The 14170-nt window shown below is 39.2% G+C and overlaps 1 protein-coding gene across 3 annotated transcripts in view; it reads right to left on the bottom strand.

The window, feature by feature from the left end:
- The window catches only part of SLC25A13 (solute carrier family 25 member 13), a 199605-nt gene that overhangs the window by 47496 nt on the left and 137939 nt on the right, over window positions 1-14170 (bottom strand). For all 3 annotated transcript variants that reach the window (XM_025380033.1, XM_025380034.1, XM_025380035.1), the window contains 2 exons: window positions 11444-11496; window positions 10020-10100 (listed from right to left, as the gene is read on the bottom strand). In XM_025380033.1, coding sequence (XP_025235818.1) covers window positions 10020-10100; window positions 11444-11496 — 134 coding nt within the window. The remainder of the gene's footprint in view (window positions 1-10019; window positions 10101-11443; window positions 11497-14170) is intronic.

Here is a 14170-nt window from a genome sequence, read left to right as displayed (position 1 = left end):
AGAGATTTTTTTGGTTTCTTCCATATGTCAGACACAATGCTAGGCACACAGCTGTAACAGTGTGACACAGGCCCTGTCATCCATATTTATAGATGTCACAGTTCAGCCATTTACTCAAGGTCTGTGAGATTCAATTAGTTGTCAGCAAAAAGTTATGAAGGAAGATCTCTTCAAGTGGCAAAGCAGTGACCACGGTTGACAAAGACAGCAGGTCATATAATACCAGATACAGTCTCCAACCCTTCAAGTCAAGAAGAGATGGAAGGCAGAGATAAAGCATAAGTACAAATCAAGAAAATCTTTAATATGGTCTTACATTTTGGGGGAGTACGCAAAAAGTTCTCCCAGGGAATATTCCAAATAATAACAATAATAACATTTGAAAACAATGTAATCACTAGATTTTCACTGAACTACAAAAGGTTATAAAGATATAGCATTAAAAAAATTAACATTATTGTTATAGCATCACTATAATGCATAATATATCTTAATTAATTCACATGTCACTCGAGAGTGACTTCATAACAATTCAACCTAATGATTAAGCCTCACATCATCTTATATTTATAAGTAAGATATGTGCAGAGGCTTGCATAGTGAAATAAAAATTCTATTTTAGGAAAACTACACTATGATGCTACATATCCACACGAAATCCTGGGAAGAAAAAAATCGCAAAGTAAGACTTAAATCCACTTCAGACAATCTGTCTCACCAGCTCTGATTGTCAGAGTATACGTATTCATTATATGAGGAAATTTTCTTCCTGGTTTGATACGATTGAGTATGAAATCATAAGGGATTTCAAGTTCAATCACAAGGAATAGTGACTTTGAGTATATTTTATGACCAAAGTATACACAATACTACTCAGGGAAAACTTACAGAATTCAGAGCTAAAAACAAAACAGTACAAGAAGGGTTTGAAGACACTTACAGATAGCTGAAACAAATGGAAATGTTAAGCAAAGTCATTAATATCTGGGTGGGGCCATGACTCAAGGCTGCCATATGTATGGCCTAGCACACAAAGATCAGGTTTGCCAACCAGATTTCCTCTCTCAATAATTACATGAAAAGCAAAACAAAACTGAACAACTTGAGCTAATTAGCTGGGAGCTGGGGCAAGGGATGAAAAGAGGCTGTCTCCTACTGTGAGAGAGACTAAGTGGCTGGCAAGAACATGAAGGGAATTCTTGAGAAAGTCAACTTCAGTTCTTCAGGAAGAGAAGAAGTGATGGATTAGAATAGTCAAAAGATGTGCAGAGTGATGCAAAGTCACTGCGAGAGACAAAGAAGGCCAAGTGGAGAAAATGGAGAGAGTAGCCAGTTCCTAATGCTGCCTCAATTCTCGAGAGTCTTCAATTTCATTTAATGGATACCCTTAACCTTCACTTATCTCCACTTTGGTGAGTTTCTGCCCCCTGCTACCAGAAGCAATCTAGAGAATGAATGGGTTCTAGGATCAGCAACAGACCCTCAGAGAAGGCATGAGATGGGCTATGAAACCTTCACAAGATGAAAGGCAATGAAGATGTTCCCAGCTCACAACACGGGTTACTGAATCCTCCAGTGGTACCTGAAACATCCTTTGCTATTATTCCTATTAAGATATAGAGTCTAATTTCTCTCCAGTTGAATCTGGGCCAGCCTAACTGGCTTGTCTGACCAACAGAATGCACTGGCAGTGACCTTCAAGGTCAGGTCATAAGAAGTCTTGTCTTGATTGGATTAAGAAAATGTGGCACATATACACCATGGAATACTATGCAGCCATAAAAAAGGATGAGTTTGTGTCCTTTGTAGGGACATGGATGCAGCTGGAATCCATCATTCTTAGCAAACTATCACAAGAACAGAAAACCAAACACCGCATGTTCTCACTCATAGGTGGGAACTGAACAATGAGATCACTTGGACTCAGGAAGGGGAACATCACACACCGGGGCCTGTCATGGGGAGGGGGGAGGGGGGAGGGATTGCACTGGGAGTTATACCTGATGTAAATGACGAGTTGATGGGTGCAGCACACCAACAAGGCACAAGTATACATATGTAACAAACCTGCACGTTATGCACATGTACCCTACAACTTACAGTATAATAATAATAAATAAATTAAAAAAAAAAAAAAAAAAAAAAAAGAAGTCTTGTCTCTGCCCAGGACTCTTAAGATGCCTGCTCTTGGGAGGCTCCCTCTCCGAATCAAACTGTCAATGTTTGAAAAGACCAAGCTACACAGAGAAGTCAAGCAGGTGCTCTGGACCACAGCCCCAGCAGTGACAAGAGTGAGCCACCTTGGATATCTGTCCCGGTTGACCCTTCAGATGAGTCTGGCCCCAGCTTCCACTAGCCCATAACTACATAAGAATCCCAAGTACAACCCTCCCAGGCTGAGCCCAGTCAATCCACAGAACCACAAGAGAGAATAATAATAAATATTTATTTGAAGTCACTAAATTTGCAGATTATTTGTTATGCAGCAATAGATAATCAGAACACCTCTCCTCCTCAATGATGGAGAAACACTGAAATCATTCCTGTTAGGAGGAAAGCCCTGGAACTCGGATTGGCATGCACTGTGGACACAGGATGAAATTAAAGTCATTTTTAGAAAAAGGATGCTATGCCACCCAGCAGAGGAAATCAATCAGTAGAGAAATGACAAATAAGCAGGTTCACAAAGACCAGAGATTTCAGGAGCACCTGAGGTAGCTGAGGTCCTCAAGAGCCATGTCCAAACTCCAATACCCCTATTCCATTCCGTTCCACCCAAAAAGCCAAACTAAAACATTCATTTTCATAAAATTCTCTCTCTCTCTCTCTCTGTGTATATATATACACACACACAAACACACACACACATTAGAAGTTAAAAAGTAGACACTAGAGGCCGGGCACGGTGGCTCACGCCTGTAATCCCAGCACTTTGGGAGGTCGAGGTGGGTAGATCACAAGTTCAGGAGTTCGAGACCAGCCTGGCCAATATGGTGAAACCTCATCTTTACTAAACATACAAAAAAATTAGCCGGGCATGGTGGCACATGCCTGTAATCCCAGCTACTCGGGAGGCTGAGGCAGGAGAATCGCTTGAATCCAAGAGGCAGAGGTTGCAGTAAGCTGAGATTGAGCCACTGCACTCCAGCCTGGGTAACAAAGCGAGACTCCATCTCAAAAAAAAAAAAAAAAAAAAAAAAAAAAAGCAGACACTAGAAGAGCAGGAAGACTAGCACTGAAGTCATGATTTAATTATTTCATACATATTATCTCATTTAATTTTTCCCACAATCAGGCAAGGTAAGTGTGGTGCATTAAAGATGGCTGCAACATCATTGTCATGTCTCCCATTCAGAGGCAGACTATTTTCCCTGGCACTGAATCTGGCTGACCTATAACCTGTTTTAACAAATACACTGTGGCTAAATTAATGTTGCATAATCTCAAAAACTGGGCCTGAGATTTTTCTCAGTTTCTTATTCTGCTCTCAGAACTCACCTTCTTAAGTCTGACACTATAGTATGAGGAAGCTCACGCAGCTATGCCATGTGGAGAACCTGTCCCCACCCAGCCCTGGCTCCAGCTGAGCTCCAAGCTGGTTGCCATTTGTGTGAGGACATTCTGGACCTTTTAGCTACCTCACTACTCCAGCTGAAATCATGGGAAAGAGACAGAAACCATGGGAAGGAGGCAGCATTCATGAAAAAGAACAGATTTTTTTGTTTTTTTTAATACTTTAAGTTCTAGGGTAGATGTACACAATGTGCAGGTTTATTACATATGTACACATGTGCCATGTTGGTGTGCTGCACCCATTAACTCGTCATTTACATTAGGTATATCTCCTAATGCTATCCCTCCACCCACTCCCCACCTCACAACAGGTTCCCCTTCCTGTGTGAGGTTCCCCTTCCTGTGTCCAAGTGTTCTCATTGTTCAATTCCCACCTATGAGTGAGAACATGCAGTGTTTGTTTTTTTGTCCTCGCGACAGTTTGCTCAGAATGATGGTTTCCGGCTTCATCCATGTCCCTACAAAGGACATGAAATCATCCTTTTTTATGGCTGCATAGTATTCCATGGTGTATATGTGCCACATTTTCTTAATCCAGTCTATCACTGATGGACATTTGGGTTGATTCCAAGTCTTTGCTATTGTGAATAGTGCCGCAGTAAACATACGTGTGCATGTGTCTTTATAGCAGCATGATTTATAATCCTTTGGGTATATACCTAGTAATAGGATGGCTGGGTCAAATGGTATTTCTAGTCCTAGATCCTTGAGGAATCACCACACTGTCTTCCACAATGGTTGAACTAGTTTACAGTCCCACTAGCAGTATAAAAGAGTTCCTATTTCTCCACATCCTCTCCAGCACCTGCTGTTTCCTGACTTTTTAATGATCGCCATTAGAACAGATTATCGTTTTAAACCACTAAGTTTTCGAGGGGTTTGTTATACAGCAATAGACAACTGAAAGAGAAAGCTGCTATCTAAATTTTATAGACAAGAAAACTGCAACTCAGAGAAGTCAAGTAAGTTGTGTAATCCTTGATTCACATCTGGCAGGTGAAGGCCTTGAGACCCCAAACTGACTAAAAGCCCATGTTCTTTCCAGTAAACTGGACTGCCTCTTGTTAGATGTGATTATTCTCACTACAAATGGCTATGATTTTCAAAAGGATTAACTTTACCAAAAAAAAAAGAAAAAACAAAAACCAAAAAACGAAGAAGCATCCCTGTTGGCAATTCTCAGAAATCAGAATGGCAAGGTTTTAAAAGGAACACTTTCACTTTGTAAAATGATCTCCATCTATATGCTTTCTATTCTTGGTGATTTGGGAATCATCATTAAGTACGGCTTGGAGAGAAAGGTGATAAGTTTTATTGTTAATGACAGGAAGGGGTTTGGCAAACATTAAAGAAAAGATATAAATTAGTCCATTACCAGATTTGTCATTGATTGGCTGTGAAGATTGACAAGATCACTTTTGAGTGATTTTAGCTTTAAAATTCTTTCATTTAACCAATATTTATAAAGAGTCTACAGGTTACCATGCAATGCCTGCAGTCCCTGGAATACATCAATGAATAAGAAGATCCATGTCCTTGCAGAACTTGTACTCTACCGTGAAGGGGACAGAAAATAAACAAAAATCATGAAAAAATAAGTAAGTTATACAGAATGTTTGAAGGTGGTGAGAACTATGGCAACAGGAGAAGAAAGGGGGGTGATGGGAAGGCAGGCTGATAGGTAGATAGGGAGTGTTTGCTGGCAGTGGGGAGGGTTAACATTTTTAAAGTAAGTATCATGTGTAAGTTTAAAGCATAAGACTGAAGCAACGACTGTTGTCTAGGGAGAAACCCCAAGTAACCAAAAGCTTGGTTAAATGAATACACTGTTCCAACCATAAGTCTATCTAGAAACCCACACATCTGTAACAGACATACGCAGTATATGCGTTCCAACACTAGAACGTAATACTCCCATTTACTATTATTTTCTGATAAGCAAAGCACATGAGTTGCACTAATGGGAAAAAATGCAAAGGCATCAATCTTGGAATCATATGAGTTGTTCCTAGAGCATTGTGTTAGGATGAAGCATTCAAAAACAAACATTTATACTGCTTAGGATACTCACAAGTAATAAAAAGTAGAAAGACATGCTTAGAATGAAAAACACCAGTGTCAGGACAGAGTTTTCTCTTGGGAGATAAGGGAAGGAAAAGCAATTTGGACAGGTACATTAAGGGCCTCCAACTGCTGTCAAGTTTGCCACCAATCTAAGTGGTAGGCACACCTGTGTCTGTATCTTTGTGTTTTTCAAAATCTTTCAAAATAAAACAATTGCAACTGAATGTAATGTATGAGACGAGTAATAAAAACTTGCCTTAAAAACAGTATTTGATATGTGGCTGGACAAACTGGTATAAACCATCATGCATATGGGAATCACCATAACGGTGGGAATCAGGCAGCCAACAGCATTAGGGTACTACTTATTTATAGGGGAGAGTAATTAAGATTACTCTTCATTCCATGTTTTCCCAACAGTGTTATTCTCACCAGTCCCCTTTAGAACCAGTGACACAAACATATAAATTGTTTTTCCAACTAAAAATGCACTCAAAATAATACAAACTTTGATAAACACCAATTGTATTTACAACATGCACACTCATGCACACAAATGTGTGCATCACAGTGAAAAAATACCCTGGGACCACTATCAAAGGACCATAGTTTAAAACATGTTAATTTGTCTTTCCAAAAATTACTACACAATACTACTACTTTGTATTGGTATATGAACAGTTTTTACTAAACATGGCTTTATAAGACAGATGTTCATATTTTTATGACTTTCTTAGTAATATTAGATTCATTTTCATGCCAAATAAATTAATCATCATATTTATACTTCTTCCTTGAAACTAGTTATCGCATCACTTGTATTCCTTACTTGGTGACTTTTTTTAAAGATCAAAGGATCAAAAGCTAAAGATCCCAGGCTCCTCAAGATTTCAACCTAGATGCATGTTACGCTAGATATGTAAAAGTCATACACTTACTTTGTCGAATGAAGCACTGCAGCCTACAGATCATACTGCATTACTTAGGTTATTTTTCATTTTTTCTTAAAGTAACAGCAAAAAAGCAATAAAGACAACATATTCAGATGTAGTATGTCAGTCTTCAGAATCATTGGGAACCTAACTGGAAGTGGCTAGTGGTAACAGAACCTCTGTCTTCTGACACACTGACTGAAAGTTTCCATGGTCACTAACACAGATTCTCAATCACAGCCCTCTAAAGGCGCTAAGTATTTGGTCCAAGAAGGGAAAAGATGGAAAAAAACCCAGAAGGCATATATATACACACACACACACACACATATACACACACACACACACATATATATATACCTCATGCAGGCAAGACTGAAGGTCCAGGTCTCCATTACAACTCCCACAACTACAAGCCTAATTTAGAATGCAGAAACCAAACTTACGGAGAAAACACAAACCACAAAGAATTATTTCAGATTTAGAGTTTGTAAACCCCAGTCTCAGCACCGAGTTTTGTCTTAAAACATACTGAATGTATCACTACTGTTAAAGTGTGAATCTATAAAAATGCTCAGAAAACTGGAGTCAATTTTTTAACGGTGCTCTAAACTAAAACTAATCTCAAATGCGAAAAATGAGTTTAAAAATAAATAACAGACTTGCCCTTTTTCCTATGTCAATGAAACAGAAGATTATTTTTTAATCTCTTCAGTTACAGGCTTTATTATACCAAAAATAATAAAGAAATGGGATAAACTTTATTCCTTTCTAGTGACAATGATTTTTTTCCCTCCAAATTTACTAACACTTTCATTTTTCTAAAAAAAAAATACAATAAAACAGGTTGTTTAGCTAATCACTATGAAGTTATGAGACAAAGACTTCCCTACATACTTTCCTCGTTTTTGCAGAAAACAGATCATAAAACAGAAGAAGCCTTGTTCAAAGAAATGAGCAGCTTTGGTTACAAGTGCAAAAGTCAGCCATGTGTACTAATTCTCAGTAATAATGAAGCAAGGCGAGGTCCCCAGAGACTTAAAAGTCAACATCTAGCAATGCCTGGATGAACTAAGATGAGGAACCGCTCATGTGGCACAACCTTACAAAACCCTTTGTATTCCCAATAGGACAGATGAGGCTGTGGAACTCACAACAACCCTCTAAGTTGTGTGACTGCCTCCAATTATACAGAAAACTTTGCTAAAGCCTGCAAAGAGAGATGCTGCTGCTACTTAAAAAAATGCATGGCTGGGCGAGGTGGCCCACGCCTGTAATCCCAGCACTTTGGGAGGCCAAGGTGGGCAGATCAGGAGGTCAGGAGATTGAGACCATCCTGGCCAACATGGTGAAACCCAGTCTCTACTAAAAATGCAGAGAAGTTAGCTGGGCATGGTGGTGCGTGCCTGTAGTCCCAGCTACTCAGGAGGCTGAGGCAGGAGAATCGCTTGAACCTGGGAGATGTAGGTTGCGATCGCGTCACTGCACTCCGGCCTGGTGACAGAGCAAAACTGTCTTTAAAAAAAAAAAAAAAAAGGATGTGTGTGCACACACAAACACACAGAAAATGGAACCATCCATTCATCTACTCAGAGATCTAAAGGGACCTGGGTTGTCTGCTACCTACAGGATTGCTTACCTGAAAATAAACTCTTACTTCTTAAAGTAATGACTGGGGGAAAAAAGACAAGGGAGAAGACTTGAAAAGCTAAGGACCACTGTCTACCTCTGAGATGAAGGATGGCAAATCTCATTTCACAGATATTTTAAGTAGCTGTAAAGCCTAAGTGGCTCCAATTTTAAGCCTGTGTTTAGATCAGGTTTGAAAAGGGCTACATCTCTTTACATAACTAGGCACCACTTCTGATGCCAATGTGCTTTGTGTTTGAAATGGGCGACTGCATATGCAAAAACAAGACCACCTACAGATGGCACCTAGAAAATACGTGCCACAACCAATCTCCTTGGCACCCAGAGGCATGTGCAGGCAAAATGCTTTCATTAAAAAGAAAATAAACCTCTGGGCACCATGCCATGATGATTGCCAACATCTTGAGTAGTATCACATAATTAATTTTACATTTTAATTCTTATAGAAATCTATGATCATATCTTTTCAGAAAGTTTAAAATGTAACTTAAAAAAAACAACAACCCCACCTGACCTACCAAAAAACCCTGCTATATCCTGGACCCTGTAACAACCTGAAGGACTAGGCTAGGCACAGCCGATGGATATACCTATCCAAAAATCAGAAAACCTACTTACTCAAATGGAAACTACAGAGTTGTTTTAAATGGAGAGTACTTATGGGGAAGAGCAACTTCTAAAATTCTCTTTGATTATTATTGTGTGCCCTTTTTATTTAGGACATTAAAGGCTCCTTTTTTCCATCCTGAATGCTCCTAAAGTTACAGAACAAGGGGATCCTGCCTGGCCATCTCCGACAGGTCACTGATCAAACAGAGAGTCAGGCAGTAGCCAAATTCCATCCATCTCTAAAGAATACCAGGAGCTAGGACTTCTTAGCTCCTGCTACATTTAAGAAACCATCATTCAATGTTAGATAGGACAATAAGCCCTTTCCACACAAACATTGTCCAACGCCTAAACTCAAGGATCTTCAAGAAAAAAATTACTTCAGGAATACTACTTCCTGCCCAGAGTAAGCCAATTTTAAAAAGTGACTTCATCTTTTTTATAAGAAATAGATTCAGATAAAAAAATACCAATTTTGTATTGCCTGAGTGATCAAAGCCTGTTATTTAACCAACCTTATCTTTAAATAACACTAGTCTTTGTATAAGAGTTTAATTTACTTAAAGTATTTACATTCACATGAACAAACCAGTACATGAGATAAAACGAGACACAATGTTTTGCTGAGCTTCAGAACAAGATGGAGGTTGTTCATCCATATAAGGAAACAATCATTCCAAGCGTTTTTGACAATGCAGAGCACACTCAGCCAGTTATTTCCCAGCATTGTTCTCCCAAAAGCAGTGGAAGCTTGAACAGATGCTGCCACTTGCAAGGCAAAGCCAAGCAAAGAGCTATGGTTGCTGACTTCAAACTACAAGTTTTAGTGCCTGACCCAGCAGAGGGTGCCATGAGGAAAGAATGTACTAAACATTAACTTTAGAAAAGGTTAGCAAAGATTTTTCAAAGGGCAAACACTTCTGTCACAAATGACTTCTATTGCAGAACAAACCATAAGCAATGACGAATTTAACAGGCATGACTTAACAGGCAGTAAGATCAGAAACATTTACCCTTCCACCTCTGGAATGGTTCGCCTGTCTAGGAAAAGCCGAGGTGCCCTAGTAGACTCTGCCCTTGTGCAGGATCTGTGGTTAAACAGAAGCCTTAGTCCACACCTGTTGACCATGGCAGTGATATATATACGTGAAACAAATCTTTTCAATGTAGAGATCTTCAAAAGGTACTTACGCAGCCTCCAGCAAGAATTTCTGCTGCAAGTGGGACCGAACCATCTTTGTGCATAAATTTATCCCTCACAAAATCGTTCACCTTGAAGAAAAATATTTATAGAAGCTGATGAAAAATATAAAGAAAGTCATTAAACACTTATAAATATGCATCTGTCAATATAGGCTATTTTTTTCTATCAGTCTATTGGAGTAATCATAAATTGCACAAATTAAAAGATCTTAAAATAGTTTGAGAAGTACTCTTAATAGCATAATACAGTTTTAAAAAATGAAAAATATATATGCATCACTGATGTTTCAGGAGAAAAGTTAAAAGATAAATGAAAGCCAAAAATACGCTCTGCAATTAGAATAGCTTAAGAAGGCTGATTTTGTCACTGATAATAGTGACAAAATAAAAACATACATCTTACAACTTAACACTGTTTTATAAGGCTTGATTAAAAATCACTTTCAAGTCTTCTAACAAGAATTAATCTAAAACACTACTCATCATGGAGATAAATTTGGCTGAGCAGACTTTTTCAGCTTAGAAGAAATTCAATATCTAAAAATTCCTCAAGGATTCTCAAAGAACATAAATTACATTAATTAATTAATATAATATTCTCAAAATGGTATGTACTACAAGAAATTTTAAGAAACAGTCATATCTTTTTGGCAGACATAGGCCAGAGAAGATTAGCTATCTCAAGGTCACATAATAAAATGGTAAAAGAAGAATTTCAGGCTCCAAAGCTACACAGTTCAATCTAAAGCTAGAGTTTCACTTTCTGGGGCTTTATGGCCTTAGTGATGCAAATGTTTGTATATTCCACAAACACTTAAACTGAATATCAACCATCTGTCAAATGTGAGCCAGGCACTGGGCAAATAATCTGATGAACGATCGACTTCAACTAGAACCCAGATCCCTGCACATTTGGCTTTATAGAACACACCCTAACCACGAATCCTATAAAACAGCAGGTGCTGACATGCTCTGGAGTCAGACAAGTCTGATTTTAAATTCTAGTTCTCCCACTCATGATTTGTGTGAACACAGGTAGGCTCTTTAAGCCCTATAGGCCTTAGTTTCCTTATCTGTAAACTGTGGATCACGCTCTGTTGAGATTAGACCAGTAAAAGGTAATATATATAATGTGCCTAATACAGTAGATACTGAAGGGAATTTAGCTGCTACTGCTATGATGACAACAATGATGGCAGCAACCACTAAAAGTACTCAAGTTTATTATCACATTTTTGGATGTCCACTGCTAAATGGGGAATAATGAAAAAACGTGTGTGGTGAGTTCCCCTGCTTTCAAATTAGCTAGCACCTCTGAGCAAACAAACCTGCTGTTTCCTATAAGAATACCTGCTAGATTCTTGAGTATGTACAAAAGCCCTTACTAAGAAGCACCAACTCAAAAGACTTACTGTAAGTTTTATGGCCTTCTCTGGGGCAACTCCCAATAACTGTGGCAACAGACCTAAAAATCAACAAAAAGTAGAAGTATATTAAATAAATTAGCATTAACTAAACAAATCAACAGTTCTACAGAGGGGATTACCACTTAAAAACTGCTTAATCTCTGCTGCAATTTTCTGCTATTACCCTTAATGAGAATATTTGAAATGGAATGTTTAAGTACTAACTTCTAACAGCCGCATCAGGCCCAAGTACATTCCATCTCACATTCTGGATCGTTTGCACATTGGGTAAATCAACAGTATTAGTGACATAGGAAATCTCATTATTCCCCCAAAGTCTGCTCCTTCCCTTCTGCCTTCTAAATCAGTGGACCACTTGATTTTCTAAATCAAGAACCACTTTTGGGGAAGGCAGTGAGAACACTGAGTGCATTTAGTGGAGCTACATATCTGAACTAAAAAATCTCATCGTTTTCATTTGTTCTTCTTAAAGAAAAAAAATTTAAATCACAATTGTTTTTTCTTGGAAACACGCACCAAGCTAACCCTGATGGTAGGAGTACGTTGTACCCTTTGTCATACTTTGCGAGAGGTTCATGGTGCTATTCTTCATTGGAAGTATAATTTTCTAATTTATCTATGTAAGAAGGTCCACTTGCAGCCTCTTCTGAGGGACCAGCCTTGCCCACACTCTCTTCCTAAAGGAGCAAGCCTGAGAGGTCACTAGCTTGAATGCCATATGTATCCAACCTACAGGTATATTTTATTGAGTAATGAAAAGTTTCAAACATAACCTGACATCCTTGTAAGAAAGATCAATGAGGCCACTAATCACGCCTGTAATCCCAACACTTTGGGAGGCTGAGGAGGGCAGAACACCTGAGGTCAGGAGTTTGAGACCAGCCTGACCAACAAGGTGAAACCCTGTCTCTACTAAAAACACAAAAATTAGCCGGGTGTGGTGGCAGGCACCTGTAGTCCCAGCTACTCAGGAGGCCAAGACAGGAGAATTGCTTGAACCCGGGAGGCGGAGGTTGCAGTGAGCACAGATTGCACCATTGCACTCCAGACTGGGCAATGGAGCGACACTCTGTCTCAAAAACTAAATAAATAAAAACATAAATAGATAAAATAAAATAAAATAAAAATAAAAATAAAAATAAAATAAAATAAAATAAAATAAAATAAAATATCAATGAACGGACTGACCTAGCCGTCAGTTCATAGGTTCAGTTCTGACTGAACTGACTGACCCTGGGCCTCTTTCTGACATCCCAGCCATCTGCTCTATTGAGTGAAGCTCCATCCTTCAGACAGAAACCATGCAAGGTGGTGCCCACCCTGCTCTGAGGCCCGTACCTCAATGAGGACAAATGCCCGTTTCTTTCTTTCTTTCTTTCTTTTTTTGAGATGGAGTCTCACTCTGTCACTCAGGCTAGAGTGCAGTGGCTTGATCTCAGCTCACTGACAGCTCTGCCTCCCGGGTTCATGCCATTCTCCTGCTTCAGCCTCCAGAGTGGCTGGGACTACAGGCCCCTGCTACCACGTCCAGCTAATTTTTTGTTTTAGTAGAGATGGGGTTTCACCATGTTAGCCAGGATGGTCTTGATCTCCTGACCTCATGATTTGCCTGCCTTGGCCTCCCAAAGTGCTGGGATTACAGGCGTGAGCCACCATGCCCGGCCTCCAGTTTCTATTTTTATTGCTCTATTGATACCCTCACAATTGATAAAATTTTTTCTTTGCTCATATCCTTATAAAGGGGGAAAACTAAATAGATGAATGCAGCTTGATGTTTTTGGAAAAATGGGAGAAAGTCCTTCATTGTGGAATTAAACAAGGATAAGGATGGTGAGGCTAATGAAAATTTTCTTTAAAAGTGCATCATGTTTATTACATGCCAGGTACCATTTTAAAAACTTTATTAACTCATTTAATCCTCATAATCACTCTATAGAGAGGAAACCAAGGTATAGAGAGTTAAAGTAATTTGTTCCAAGTTACCTAGCTGGTAAGTGGTGAGACTGGGATACAAGCCTTAGCCATCTTACTCAAAAAAATCTATACCTTTATACACCACTTAACTCTATGTGTCAATATGCAAATGCGCATCTGCATCTCACACCCAGCTGCATTTGTTCACTTATATAACCTGCCTAGATCCTATAAGCATTTAAGTTTGCAACACTTCTTTTTGTTTTTTCTTATTTTTCATTTTTAACAAAGAGACAAGGTCTCACTATGTTGCCCAGACTGGTCTCAGATTTCTAGCCTCAAGCAATCCTCCTGCCTAGGCTTTCCAAAGTGCTGGGATTACAGGTGCGAGCCATCTCACCTGGCCTGAGTTATTAATCCTTCACTAGGCAACCATAATATCTAAGCCTGCTTCATCCCCAGAGCCACAGCTGACTGGACAATGTAAAACACCTAAAAGATAAGCAAATCAAGAGTTCAGCAACTTAAGCCTGCTACCAAAAATGGAGCTGGCCAATCAGGATGCCTTCCCCAGGAGTATGACTGACAGTCCTTAGAGACGAGGGGACAAGTTAGCACAGAAGCAGCAAGATGAAAAGATGTCATGGATGGAGCAAGGAAAGCAGCCAATTGGAAGCCATCTGTGCGCTAATGTCACAAGGAAGCAGAAACCATGAATAAGCAGAGGAAATGCGTTGGTGGACAGATGAGAATGTGAAGCAAAAGGAATGGAGACTCTAAAAAGAGAATGCACATAGC

Source organism: Theropithecus gelada, chromosome 3 (assembly GCF_003255815.1).
Source record: "Theropithecus gelada isolate Dixy chromosome 3, Tgel_1.0, whole genome shotgun sequence".
Lineage (NCBI taxonomy): Eukaryota > Metazoa > Chordata > Mammalia > Primates > Cercopithecidae > Theropithecus > Theropithecus gelada.
This window is presented reverse-complemented; position numbering and strand designations above follow the sequence as displayed.